Source organism: Dendrobates tinctorius, unplaced genomic scaffold (genome assembly GCF_039654945.1).
Source record: "Dendrobates tinctorius isolate UK_male_01 unplaced genomic scaffold, ASM3965494v1 ptg000205l, whole genome shotgun sequence".
Classification (NCBI taxonomy): Eukaryota; Metazoa; Chordata; class Amphibia; order Anura; family Dendrobatidae; genus Dendrobates; species Dendrobates tinctorius.
This window is the reverse complement of record NW_027361872.1, coordinates 2,036,279-2,051,579: the sequence shown is the minus strand read 5'-3', so window position 1 is coordinate 2,051,579 and position 15,301 is coordinate 2,036,279. Positions and strand designations below refer to the sequence as shown.

Genomic DNA, 15,301 nt, shown 5'->3' with positions numbered 1-15,301 from the left:
CTCTGCTGAGGACCAGCAGGAACTTGAGTCCCGTTAACACCAAGAACTTGATGCAAAAAAAATCATCTCTCCCAATGAACAAGCATATCGATTGGCAGCCTGTTAAAACAAGATGACAAACTAGTGTTAATGACACTTCTCAACTATCTTGGTGTGAGGCTAGGCCAGTATGAAAACCCTGGACAACGCCCTCTACATGGCCATGCCTTCTGCCAATGTCTTGCGTAGACAACACCATTGACATGAATCTTACTATGGTGTGTAAATGTTTCCATCAACTCCTACTTTTAGGTGGCAGCCTGACAACATACAGTACTTCCAAGCTTTGTTTTTAAGGTATAATTGTAATGCATGATATCCTAGTCAGTGACTCTGTTGGGTTGCATAATGAATTCTGGGGTGGGGGAAACTGGTTTGGATTTTGGTGGTGGGTCACATTCATCAATGAAGTGTTTTGCCATCAATGCTTTCAGCAGCTTTTTGTTTTTGAGTCGGGTCCCAAAACATGTTGGACTGCATTATAGCACCTGATTAAAGTGGCTACTGACAAAATTATGTCCAAGGGTGGCTCAATCTTCATCAAAACATCCAGATCTTCCCCCACCCCTGTCTCCCCAGGCTTGAACCCTCCATAGCCATTGACTCCTATGAGGTGTGGCCTTAGGCCTGCTCACATTTCCAGCATCACAATGTTTGACCTTCAGATCACATGGCACATTGTGATAGTGTTTTTGTTTTTTTGTGAAACTGATCACCATGAAGGCTAATTACTGCACTACTTTCACAACTGTACACCAATGATGGAGCTTTTAAAGGAAATCTTTTTTTTTTTTTTTTTTTTTTTTCCCCTTGGCATGTAAGATGCAGCCCCCAATGTAACCTGAAAGATGAAAAACAAGTTAGATTATACTCACGGGGGGGCCAATGGGGTGTCACGGTCTGGGTCCGACGCCTCCCCTCTTGTAGCGATGACGTTCTTTGCTTCCCGATGCAGGTGTACTGCTCTGCCCTCTCGGACCTCTGACCTGGTGTGGTGCCTGCGCACTGCAGATGTCGATTAAAGAACTTGGCTGTGCCTGGTAAATGATGACACCTAGGGTGCTCATCAGCTGAGATCTGGTCACACCTTTCAAATGTATTTTTTTTTTTCCTTCACAAAAAAAGTTTAGCTTAAAGGGAACAGGTGGTTTTAAGTTAGAGCCACCTTCAGCAGCATGAAGGCTGAACTCTGTGAAGGTGGCTCTTCTGTTTCTGATCCCTAGTAACACTGAAATATTGACTTTTATAAATTGCCTCCCATACCTGTATTGAGTCCCATAGGTATGGTGTGTCCCCCTGTATCAGCTGCCTCCCAGCCATCCATCATGCCCCTGTGTTGCTTCGGATGTAAGTGTCACATGTAGCGAGATTGCTAGTGATCTTGCTATGTGTGAAGGGGGCTTTAGTCTAATAGTGTCAATCCTGGGTGGAAGTGGGTTGGCGGGGTTAGCAGATTTCCCACCGGATGACTACGTAAGCCACCTGGTCTACTAGCCAGCGGACGAAACCCAGAGTGCATGATGTATCCAAAAAGGTGACCGGACTGGAGTTGTTTTTTTCGAAAGATGGTACACTTGGTCTTAGCCAAAAGGTCAATATACAGACATTTCATTTAAAGGATAAGTGATTACAAAGCTTAAGGAAACACTAGGATTCCCCCGGGGACTGCCTCTAGTTGTTGATCCCTTAAGGGGATTACTTCTTGTTAGAAATGACTGTCGCACATGTATTAGCAGCAAGTGAGCATTGGCGCGTCTTGTGTGTTGTAATTACATTGATCACAGGATCTTTATTTTCTGTGGCTTATATAGTTATACTTTCTGGGGCTTCTTCCAGTTTGGGATTATGACCAATTTGCATAATTTGGCACAAGTATCCAGAACTTCCTTTTTGTTTTACGCTAATCTCCCGGATTAACAGTCATTCCTAGAGCACATGGTCTGTGCCATTTGTAAGTGACGAGCCGCATCTTACTTTCTCTAGTGTCCTCTACACTCTCCTCTCCCTAATCCTGTAACCTTTGAATAAGGGCATTATATGGAGCCATCCAAATCTTCATCTACTTTGACAATAACCAGAATACTAAAAATTGTATGTATTGAGATTTATCTCCTGGTGGGCGTGTTCCCCAGTCTTATTGATGGGTGTTTAGGAGTAAAATGCGTCACCGAATGAATTGGGCGCATCTTAACACTGGCCTGCGCCTCACCTTTAGGCCGGTCTCACACGTCCAGATAATTCCGGTACTGGAGAAAACTGTCCCGGAGCTATCCGTGTGGATACGTAGGCCATCCGTGTGACATCCATGTGCTGTCCGTGTGAATACGTATCGCTCACAAAGCTTTTGATGCACACGGATCACACACGGACCCATTGACTTGTATGGGTCCGTGTGATCCGTGCTGTTGCACAAAACGGACATGTCAGCGTATTTTGCACACGGATACACGGTCCGTGAAAACACGCTGATATGTGCATAGACCCATTCATTCGAATGTGTCTACGTGTGTCAGTGCTCCGATACGTGAGAAAACTGTCGCTACACGTACCGGAGACACTGACGTGTGAAACTGCCCTTGAGTGGTGTGATTTTGCAAGAATTTGTTAGCAAAGTTTTGCCACGTCCCGCCCGTGCCCTACCTAAAAGTGGAGTGAAAAATGCCAAAAATTGCAACATTTGTACAAAACTTTGAGATGTGTAAAAGTTTTTTGACTTTTCAAAGTGTTTTACGCTTTGATGATTTGGTGCCTTAGTCTTCAATAAGACCAAACTGCTCAAGCCAGGAGAGTTGTCATAAGGACATTGAAAGGATAGATAGGCGCCGCTCACTTCCATATTGGATGATCAAGATTGTGATGAACAACCACCTCGAAGTAGAGAAACTAATACACCTCTAACCTTTGGTACTTATTACAAAACAAAGAAGAATGACACTATTTAAAAAAAAAAAAAAATACAATGTTCATTTACACTAAAGTGCAAAGGCAAAAATAATGGGGCTAGGCAAAAATTTATAAAACGGAACATGAGGTTTAGTTTAACATTCTGATTAGACTGTATGAAGAATACTGCCATGTCATGGTGAACTTCTCAGTGGCTCACTAACCTATTCTTAGCCTTAAGGCTATGTGCACACGTATGCAGAAAATTTCTGCATGAAAACCTGACTCCTTCCCAGAAGACGTGCGTTTTTTTCCGGAGCATCTCCAGACACATAGAAAATAGCCAGAAATGAGGAATTTACCGCGAAATTAATGAGCATGCTGCGTTTTTTTTTTTCACCACGAAGCGGGGTTTTTTTTTTTCGCGGTAAAAAGCGCATCAATATGCACAAAAAGTGCAAAATGCATTAAAATGAATGGGAAGCTTCTTTTAGGTGGTTTTTTAGCGGATTTTTTGGTAAATCCGCAGGAAAAACGCGAAAAAAAAACGCTCTGTGTGAACACAGACTAAAGGTGTGGCACGGGGCACCAGCAGTCCGGGTGACCTGGTGCCTCACAGCACCCATGCTGCAAGGTGTGATTCCAGGCCTCCCCACCCCAGAGACACCGCACCAACACCTAGTGAGTGGCGTAAAAACTCACCTTCCACATGTTCTCAGATTGAGAAATCGGATCAAAAAATAGGCAGAACCCGTCTTGGGGAATCCTGCTAATTAAAACCACCTGGGCCTATTTGGAACCTACCGGTAATTGGAGGAGTGCTTGTCAAAGTAAAAAAAAAAAAAAAAAGGGACAGATCATGCAATATGCCATAGCTGTAGAGAAAGACATGGGCCACAAATCCAAAAATCATACAGTAATCTAACGCCGTTAGGCAAAAATTTACGAACCTGAACATGAGTTTCTTAGTTTAGCAATCTGATCCGAAAGCATGGTATTGCTTATATTTGCTCCCAATCGAAGTCTGAGATCATGTGGAAGGTGAGAATTGTTTGTTTGTTTTTTTGTTGTTTTTAGATCTATTCACTTGGTGTTGGTGCTGCATGGCCGCCATTGTTGCTGTGATTTTGTGCTTGTTGTTGTGATCTGGAGTCAAGGAGACTCGGTCTGGGTGCTGTGAGGCGTGAGGTCATCCTGCTGGTGTACTACCATCCCGTTGTGGAGTTGGTTTGTGCACAGCGCTGAACCTTCAACCCCTTCACTACCTTGGGATTTTGCGTTTTTTGTTCCCTTTCTTCCCAAAGCCATAACTCTTTTATTTTCCCGTCAATATAGCCGTGCCATGGCTTTTTTTTTTTTTTTTTGTGGGACGAGTTGTACTTTTTAACAACACTATTGATTTTACCATACAGTGTACTGGAAAACGGGAAAAAAAAATTCCAACTGCAGTGAAAATGCAAAAAAAAAAAAGTGCAATTCCACAACAGTTTTTTTTTTTTTTTTTCTTTTTCCATGTTCACTAAATGCTAAAACTGACCTGACATTATGATTCTCCCGATCATTACGAGTTCGTAGACACTAAACATGTATTGGTTAATTTTTAAGTGGTGAAAAAAATCCAAAATTTGTAAAAAAAAAAAAAAAAAAAGTTTTTTTTTTTTTTTACAGTTTTTTGAGATCTGGGGCAGGGTGAGGACTTATTTTTGTGCGCCGAGCTGTCATTTTTATTGATACCATTTGGGGGTAGAAACATTGTTTTGATCGCCCATTGTTGCATTTTCTTGCAATGTTGCAAAAAAAAATTAATTTTGGCGTTTTGATTTCTCCTCTAAACTGAGGAGACTAGAAGCTGCCATCTTCTGATCTCTTCTGCTACACGTAGCAGGTCTCCAGCACTCTGGTTGAGCTGCTCTGTATAGCCTGCAAGCAGGTGTCATGGCGAACAATTGCACTACCGGTATGAGGAAGCTGCTGGGGATATTGTCTCGATTGTCCGGTTGGGCCACATGTCAGCGAAACATATAATACATTGTTTTGGTTACCAAGAATTAGTAAAATGGCAGAAGTGAAGGTAAGAGGGAGAAATCCGCCGATCAAGCGACAGAAGAAGGTAACATCCCCATCTGTCTCATTTTCTTCGTATATGGTGGTCATTTATTTTCTACAATGAATGACATAAACTTCTGGATCAGTGTGAGCCCCAGAGGGAGCATATTTGTTGAGATTGATGAGAAAGGAAAGTTTAGACAGCAGGAAAGTTTAGACTGGTTACATTGCATGGATATTGTATATTTTCAAGTTGTTTTTTAATATAATTGATTATTGATTTTCATGTTTATGTCAACTTTTTGGCATTCGATTAAGTGTCTCATGTCAGGTCCGTGCTCAACATGAAAGTATCTATATCATACGTAGAGGTTTCTTCAATGGACCATTCTCAGAGCTGCAATTTTTGCGAAGCTCTCAAACGCATCAGATGCCCACAGTCCTATCAAAATCAGCGGTTTTGGGTGACCATAAACTAAATGGGCATGGGAGCCTTAATAGGGTTGTCCACTTTCGGGGACTTTTTAAGTCCATATATTTGGGGCTAGAAATCATTTTGCATGTAGGTTTCATTAAAAAAAATTTGCACCGCTTGATTCTTAGTTTCTTTGTATCCATGCACATTCATCTTTGATGTGGTCTATGGTTATAAATCAGCTGAAAGCAAGTCAGAAAGAGACAGATAAAAGCGTTACAAACTCTCCAACCAGATCGTCAGAACCAGCTCATACCCAGCTTAACCTGCAGCCAGCAATAGATAATGCAACATACAGAGGCTGCAGAAGGCAAAGGATGCAACATACAGAGGCTGCAGAAAGCAAAGGATGCAACATACAGAGGCTGCAGAAGGCAAAGGATGCAGCATACAGAGGCTGCAGAAAGCAAAGGATGCAACATACAGAGGCTGCAGAAGGCAAACGATGCAACATGCAGAGGCTACAGAAGGCAAACAATGCAACATACAGAGGCTGCAGAAAGCAAACAGTGCAACATACAGAGGCTACAGAAGGCAAACGATGCAACATGCAGAGGCTACAGAAGGCAAACAATGCAACATACAGAGGCTGCAGAAAGCAAAGGATGCAACATACAGAGGCTGCAGAAGGCAAAGGATGCAACATACAGAGGCTGCAGAAAGCAAAGGATGCAACATACAGAGGCTGCAGAAGGCGAACGATGCAACATGCAGAGGCTACAGAAGGCAAACAATGCAACATACAGAGGCTGCAGAAAGCAAACAGTGCAACATACAGAGGCTACAGAAGGCAAACAATGCAACATGCAGAGGCTACAGAAGGCAAACAATGCAACATGCAGAGGCTGCAGAAAGCAAAGGATGCAACATACAGAGGCTGCAGAAGGCAAAGGATGCAACATACAGAGGCTGCAGAAAGCAAAGGATGCAACATACAGAGGCTGCAGAAAGCAAAGGATGCAACATACAGAGGCTGCAGAAGGCAAAGGATGCAACATACAGAGGCTGCAGAAAGCAAAGGATGCAACATACAGAGGCTGCAGAAAGCAAAGGATGCAACATACAGAGGCTGCAGAAGGCAAAGGATGCAACATACAGAGGCTGCAGAAAGCAAAGGATGCAACATACAGAGGCTGCAGAAAGCAAAGGATGCAACATACAGAGGCTGCAGAAGGCAAACGATGCAACATGCAGAGGCTACAGAAGGCAAACAATGCAACATACAGAGGCTGCAGAAAGCAAACAGTGCAACATACAGAGGCTACAGAAGGCAAACGATGCAACATACAGAGGCTACAGAAGGCAAACGATGCAACATACAGAGGCTGCAGAAAGCAAAGGATGCAACATACAGAGGCTGCAGAAAGCAAACAATGCAACATACAGAGGCTGCAGAAAGCAAACGATGCAACATACAGAGGCTGCAGAAGGCAAACGATGCAACATACAGAGGCTGCAGAAAGCAAACGATGCAACATACAGAGGCTACAGAAGGCAAACGATGCAACATACAGAGGCTGCAGAAAGCAAACGATGCAACATACAGAGGCTACAGAAGGAACCTGGGTTTTGTTTTTGTGTTGGTATCAGTCCTGCCAGCTAAAATATGTGATATCGAGACAGGTAAATGGCCCTCCCGCCTGATGAGAAAGCCCGTACAAGTATGAAGGGAGTCACTGGAGATGCTTTCCCGGCTTTGTGCCCTGAGATTATTTGCACACTATGTGCACGCATTATTCCTCTGCACAGATGCGCAGAGCCCGCGTTACAATGTGTGCACCAATTTTTACACATGTCACCTAGTAGCCCTAATGTAAATCAGCTGCAAAAAAAATCACAAAAGGCCGGACAATCTCACTGCCAAATTCTCAGTTAACTCATTCTACAGCCAGCAATGTGCAGGGAAACAAATGAGCATGTAAAGATTGCAAAATATTAATGGAAACTCAATTGGAAAATTGCTTTTTAGCCCAAAATATGTGTATAAAGGGGTTGTCCACTAGTCGGGAAACCCCTTCTCAATTAAAGCATTCCTTCACGTAGAATAAAAAGAGCCTGTATTCACTTCCAGGGCCGGCACCATTCCAGTGATATTGATGCTGGGTCTCCCAAGACTTGCTTGACATTATGTCACGTGAGTACTGCAGCCAATCAGTAACCGCTAATGGATTGCTTCACTCTCACTTCCTTCATATGAAAATGGCAACTGGAAGAAGCGAGAGCTGCTGCTGCTCTCTGACCTCCACTGAATGTCAGTTACATCTGAAGAAAGTGAGAGTGACGTGACCCATTAACAGCTTTTAATTACATGAGGAACGATATAAAAAAATAAATAAAACCAGTTCTGCTGAACATGGCTCGCATCATTCTCCCCTGCTCTGGCTGTTATCAGCGCGAGCAGGGGAGAATGATGAGAGTTATATTCAAGTGAGAGCAGATGGCGGCTGATGGGACTACTACTTCCATCAGCCTACACTGGCTGCTATTAATAACAGTGAGACCAGGCGATGTGAGTATTCATCAGCCGGCGCTATAAATAAATAAAACAGCTTGGGTCCCCCTGTATTTTTGATAACCAGCCAGGCATAAACTGAAAGCTGTGGGCTGCAACCCTCAGCTGTCAGCAAGGCTGGTTATCAAGAATACAGGGGTCCCCACGCTGTTTTTTTTTTTTTTTAATTATTTAAATAATTTTAAATAATTTTGACAACTAGCCAAGCTAAAGCTGACAGCTGGGGGCTGATATTTTCAGGCTGGTAAGGGGCCACGGATATTGACCCCCCCAGCCTAAAAATAGCAGCCTGCAGCCACCAAAAAAAGGCACATTTATTAGATGCGCTAATTCTGGTTCTTTGCCTGGCTCTTCCCACTTGCCCTTTAGCGGTGTTAAGTGGGGTTCATATTTTTGGGGTTGATGTCACCTTTGTATTGTCTGGTGACATCAAGCCCAAGGCTTAGTAATGGAGAGGCATTGGTAAGACACCTATCCATTACTAATCCTATATTTTTATGATAAATAAACACACAATATAAAGTTCTTTATTTGAAATAAAACAAAACACGTGTTTCCATTTTTATTTAAAAATAACAGTTGTTATGAATGGGTAACCGAGGAGGGAAAAAAGACAACAAGCTAAGTCTCAGAAAACCAGAGAAGTTGGTAACTATGCAGATTGCAGATCCCTGATCTTAACCGCACAACTAGCAGCAGTCTCGGAGCGTTCCTACGATGGTCCTAGACGCCTCGTCACAACCGGAGAGCTACATAAGCCTAAAGCAGGAAAAGAGGAAAACTAACTGCCCCAGAGCAGACCCCAAAGGAAAGTCAGCCCCCCACATGTATTGATGGTGAAACAAGATGAAAATACAAACAAAGGCAGGAAAATAGGCTGAGCAAACGATGGGGCCCGGATAACTAAAAAGGACAGGAAAGGAAAGGCACTGTTTGCAATCTGCCAAAAAAAAACTACAAAAATATTGTTCAACACTTCTGATAGCAAAATTAACCCTGAAGTCACGACTTCTAAACCTATATCAGCACTCTGAAATATTCTGAGACAGAGCAAAAAAGAGGCCAATCTGATAAAGGACAAAAAGCAGATTGGCAAATACTGATAAATAGGAGTGGGAATTCAGCATAACCCCAGCAGGGGCAGGCTGATTACACAAAAAACTGAATTGACCAACAAGCACAAGTGTGAACAATAGCAAAAAACAAACTTAACTTGAGAAGACTGGAAGAGAGCTGAAGTCCAGGACCAGAGAAGCAGACTGAATCACCAGCACCAGGATAGGGCATCGGCTGTCTTATATCCAGTCTGATACTCCAGAGATCCAATCGTTATCTTCCTCTTCAGGTGGCAGATCACTACCACTAATACCAACCTCACTACCTCCTGTCACCACCAGAGGGAGAACGGAACGGGAACTCTCAACTGGTGGAGCAGAAAATGAGTTCATGACAAACAGTTATACTGACCTAATGCCCATTCCATTGAATCCCTCGTCTCCTGTAAAATAAAAATAAAAAAATAAAAAAAACAACAATATCTCTCAACTGTCTGTCATTCCGTCCCACGTTGTAATCCATGTCTGGGGGATAAATAGTTTTCAACCCCGCACTACACATGGAGGGTAGGTAGAGCATGACAGACCCGTGCACTACACATGGAGGACAGATAGAGAGTGACAGAAGCTGGCACTACACATGGAGGGCAGGTAGAGAGTGACAGACTCCACACTACACATTGAGGGCAGGTAGAGAATGACAGACCCCTGCATCACACAGGGAGGGCAGGTAGAGAGTGACAGACCCTTGCACTACTGAAAGACCCCAGCACTACACAGGGAGGGAAGGTAGAGAGTGACAGACCCCTGCACTGAACAGGGAGGGCAGGTAGAGAGTGACAGAACCCACACTACACATGGAGGGCAGTTAGTGACAGATCACTTCATTACACATGGAGGGCAGGTAGAGAGTGACAGACCCCACACTACACATGAAGGGCAGTTAGTGACTGATCACTCCATTACACATGGAGGGCAGGTAGATAGTGACAGACCCTGCAATACACATGAAGGGTAGTTAGTGACAGATCACTCCATTACACATGGAGGGCAGGTAGATAGTGACAGACCCTGCAATACACATGGAGGGCAGGTAGGGAGTAACAGAACCCTGCACTATACATGGAGGGCAGGTAGATAGTGACACTGGCGTTCCCGGAGCAGACAATGACGAATCCTCGTAGCGCACAGTGTGTGCCCTGGGAGCATTCACAAGTCTGAAATCAGAGTGACTGCAGATTTTTTATTTTAGACTGGGCAAACCCCTTAACATTTTAACCCTGATCAGCCTCTTTAAAAACCTGGATTTCCTTAATATTCACATGTGGTATAATTATAGTTATTTTCAATATGTTTATTTTTTTCCTTTTGGAAGTGGAGTTAATTTGCATAATATTCCCCAGGACAATTGTTTGTAAGACTCCTAACACCAGCTGGATTTCAATAGTACTTCCCTTTGAGCTGCATCAACTACATCTCACCCAACCAACCAGTACCCTGCTTTGTACTGATGAAGAACAAGATTTCTGAAACAGCTGTCTACAGATGGATATTTGTGGTTTAGCTGCTATCCATAGTCAGTTTCAGGGGCTCTTTATTGGGTGGGATATTAATTTACACCTTAAATGGTTTTCTCATCTTGTTGAGCCTCCGGCTTCCTGCTGGCTCTGGAGCAATGCTGGCCTGCTTGATTGACATGAGAACTGTGCGCTCTCCGAAGCATCACAATCGTGCGAGTCTCTCGCAAGTGGGTATGAGCCCTTAGAGGTACCTTAACTTCTTCACCCCAAAGCCTGTTTTGTACTCTCATGACCAGGCCAAATTCTACAATTCTGACCAGTGTCACTTTAACTCTACAACGCTTCAACAGATCCCACCAATTCTGAGAATACTTTCTCGTGACATATTGTACTTCATGATGCTTGTAAAAAATTTTTGATATGACTTGTATTTATTTGTGAAAGTTTTGGAAATTTGGGAAAAATTTGGAAAATTCGGCAATTTTCAAACTTTTAATTTTTATTTCCCTTAAATCAGGGAGTTATATTATACAACATAGTTAATAAATAACATTTCCAACATGTCTACTTTATATCAGCACAATTTTTTAAACAAAATCTTTTTTTTGTTAGGAAGATATAAGGGTTGAAAGTCGACCAGCCTTTTTCCAACAAAATTTACAAAACAATTTATTTATTTTTTTTAATTCTTTATTTTCAAATTTAAATCGCACCATTAAACACAACACCATTTCACAGATATATCTGGCGAAGTATTGATTAGGGGTTGGTTTAGGATGGAAGGGGACGAAAGACCGGAGGGAAATGTGGGTAGGGGAGAAAGAAGGGGGAAGGAAGGGAAGGGGAGAAGGGAATACATAATAATGAACAGTATCATCAATATCAACAGAATGTAGCTGATGGCATGGGCACGAGCGTTCAATGAGTGTACTTTAGAAAATAACATGGGTGAACTTTCATGTTGGAGCAGTGGGGCCAGGTACACTAGTATAAAGGCTGTCAGGTCAAGGAAGACTTCAAATGACACTAAATTTCTCTCAAGGAGGATTGTCTTCTAGATATTTAGTCCACTGGGCCCAGGTCGACACATAAGATCTATGATTAAAAACCTCCCAGCTAGACAGCTCCTCAGACGAGAGATTTGATTTATCTTAACGCACCATTCCTCCATCATGGTGGGGGTGTGCTACATCTTTCCAATGTGCAACTATTAGCTGTTTCGCAGCGCTTAGCATCAATGGGAGAACACCGCGCTTTTTTGGTAAGAAATCTTTTCACAGGCATGAAAGGAGAACTTCCGTAGCCCTAAGATTAGCCTTTATTAGGTGTAATTTTTTGAGAACTAACTCAACGCCATCCCAAAAATTTCTCAGTTTAGGACAGTCCCAGAATATATGTGAGTGGTGTCTTCCAGAGTGGAGGCATCTCCAGCAATCAACATTGTCAGCTAGACCCGTCTGAAAGAGCCTTGCTGGAGTCAAATGCCACCTGGTTAATATTTTATAGGAATTTTCCTGCAAGAGTACACACCTGGAAAAGCCCCGAGCACTGGATAGCATTTTAGAAATTTGGTCCTCAGTGAACGTAGTGTTAAGTTCCATTTCCCAGGAGTAAATAAACGAGGGTTTAAAGGCTTTTTTTTTTAGATGAATAGCCTTATAGTATAAAAGGGGATCCGGGACCCCCAATCTCCCAGAGGAGACAGGGTAAGAAAGAAGCCTATATGGCAACCTAGCCGGTTTTGATTTCCAGATAAATTTTCCTATTAATGATTTTAACGATCCGAAGAAGGTCAGGGGTCAGGGGTATCTGAATCGGAACCATGTTCATGGCGTACAATACGATAGGCATGATATACGCCCTGAACACATTAATGCGACCCATCCAGGATAATGTGGGTAGGTTATATTTATGCATCAGGTTTTTGACCTTTTTAATTAAAGGAATGAAGTTACTTTGAAATAAGTTAGTGGGGTCTCTAGTTATTAATATTCCCAAATATTAAATAGAGTTATTAGCCCAAGAGAATGGAATCTGTGTACAAATGATGGAGATTTGAGAGTGGGGGAGAGTAATGTTCAACGCTTCAGATTTTGTTAAATTAATTTTAAAATTAGAGAGGAGGCCAAATTGGTGAAAAGTTTGAAGGATGATCGGGAATGCCTGAGACGGGTTGGAAATAAGGAAAAGCAGATCATCTGCGAAAGCTAGTGTTTTGAGTGACTCCCCGACCCACTGACAACCCCTCTATGCGTTGTTCTTGTCTGATGCTTTGTATCAAAGTTTCTATAACTAAAATGAACAAGGATGGCGACAAAGGGCATCCCTGCCTAGCCCCGTTGTTAATCTCAAAACTGTTTGACAGGGTGCCGTTGATCCTGACCTTGGCCGTCGGTTGAGAATAGAGAGAGAGAACTGCTGTTATATACTGAGGAGGGAAGCCAAACTTAATCATTACCTGTTCCATGAACCTCCAGCTCACTCTGTCAAAACCCTTCTCGGCATCCGTTGACAGGAGAACTAAGGGAACATTTCGGGTCTTGGCAAACATTATAGACTGTATGGCCTTAGTGTAGTTGTCCTTCCCTTCCCTGCCCCTCACAAAGCCCGCTTGATCAGCATGGATTAGTTTGGGTAAAAAATTGCTTATTCTGCCTGCTAATAATTTAGCCCACATTTTGATGTCTGCGTAAAGCAGTGATATCGGTCTGTAGCTGGCGCACAAATTGGGGTCCTTACCTTCCTTCGGGAGAACTGTGATATAAGCCTCCTAGGATTGCTTAGGGGGGAGCTGGCCCTCCAAATAGGAATTAAACAAAGACACCAGGTGGGGTAATAATGATTTTATGAACTTTTTATAATATACAATGGGGAGACCATCTGGGCCTGGGGCCTTTCCGTTTGGGATGGTAGAAAGAGTATCTAAAATTTCTTTAGGAGTAACTGGAGCTGTCAGTAGGGGATTGGCCTTCAGGGGTTATTTTAGGTAGATTTAGTGGGGTCAGGAACTCTTTGATTTTTCCTATAGCCGTTATTGGTTCTTGCATGCTATACGGTATGTTTAAATTGTATAAACTGTCGTAAAAGGATCTAAACTCCTCGGCAATATCTGCGGTCTCAAAAATTGAAGAGCCGTCTAAGCTTTAAGTTGTCTAATAAATGTCTTGTCTTGCTGCTTCTTAAGTAGTGAAGACATAAGCATACTACTTTTATTGCCATGGAGATAGAACCTCTGTTTACTTCTCATATAAGTTTTGGCCGATTGAATATTTAAAAGATTCTTTAGTGAATTCCTTAGATCAGTCAGTTCAGTTTGTATCTTATTTACTTGAGATCTCTTGTGTAATCTTTCAAGGGAATTAATTTGGTGTAATATAGACACAATCTGTTTTGTTCTTTCTTTTTTGAGATGGGAACTCAACGCTATAAATTCCCCCCTCATTACTGCTTTATGAGATTCCCACACCACAGGTAGGGGCGGGACTGAGTGTAAATTAGTTAGGAAAAAGAAATCAAGAGTGCCCGTCAGTTTCGTAATGTGGGAATCAGAGTCTAATAATGTCTCGTTAAGTGATCATGACTTGGCTGGCCGCGGTAGAGTTACTATGCCTATGTCGAGAAAAATAGGAGCGTGGTCCAAGAGAGAGATTATGTCTATAGTCGCATTTTTGACTAATGGGAGATTGGCTGTTTGTGTCAATAAATAGTCAATTCTGTGATAGCTACTGTACAGGTGGGAATAAAAAGTGTAATCTCTGCCCGAGGGAAAGAGTGTTCTCCAGGGATCTATCAAATGCATTTTTTGTAAAGAAAGGTGTAATTTTCTCAACGCCCTTTGAGAAAGGGCCGAGCTGCCCGTTGAGGTGTCTAAGGATGGATTAAGTGATACGTTAAAATCCCCCCCCCACCAGCAACAAACCCTCAGTAAATAGCTTTAGGGTATTCATTGTTTTGCACAGCCATCCAATCTGGTTCCTATTTGGGGCATATAGGTTACACAGGGTAACCTTAGTGTTCGCCAAAAGGCCCTTTATTATGATGTATCTGCCTTCTGAGTCTGATAGGCAATCGCGTAAGACAAAAGGAACATTTTTTTTAATAGCAATGCTCACTCCTCTAGACGCCGAACCACCCGTACTATGGTACCAGGTCGGGTAACGGGATCTAGACATGTCTGGGTCTCTCCCCTTTTTAAAATGTGTCTCCTGCAGGAAGACTATACTAGACTTTTTTGAATGCAAAAGGTTTATTACCTGGCTTCTCTTACACGGGGAACGTAAGCCCTTTACGTTATATGAGGCCACTACCATAGTGGCGAAATTAACATTATCACCCATAGCTTAATAAGGGGAGCAAAAAAGGAGATGTATGTGTGTTCCATGCTAGACACCTCAGGGAACTTATCTAGATGTGTGGTGAGCACCATGAACCCCCAGGCGCTTCACATAAGTGTATAACTTTGAGCCAAAGAAAATCACATTTTCTCACACAAATGTTTTTTAGCCCCATATTTTCCATTTTCACAAGGGTAACAGGAGAAATTGCACCATACAATTTGTTGTTCAATTTCTGCTAAGTACGCCGATACCCCATATGTGGGGGAAAACTACTGTTCTGGCGCACGGCAGGGCTCAGAATGGAAGAAGTGCCATTTGACTTTTTGAATGTAAAATTGTAAAATTTGCTGGAATAATTGGGGGACAATATGTCACGTTTGGAGAGCCTCTGATGTTTCTAAGTGACACCATTTTGGAAACTTGACCCCTTAGGG

The 15,301-nt window shown here is 42.6% G+C and overlaps 1 protein-coding gene across 1 annotated transcript in view; it reads left to right on the top strand.

Moving 5' to 3' along the window:
- Positions 1–4,978: 4,978 nt before the first annotated feature.
- STPG4 (sperm-tail PG-rich repeat containing 4) overlaps positions 4,979–15,301 on the top strand; it is a 73,292-nt gene continuing 62,969 nt past the window's right edge. The window contains exon 1 of the mRNA XM_073554058.1: positions 4,979–4,993. Within this exon, the coding sequence (XP_073410159.1) occupies positions 4,979–4,993 (15 nt within the window). The remainder of the gene's footprint in view (positions 4,994–15,301) is intronic.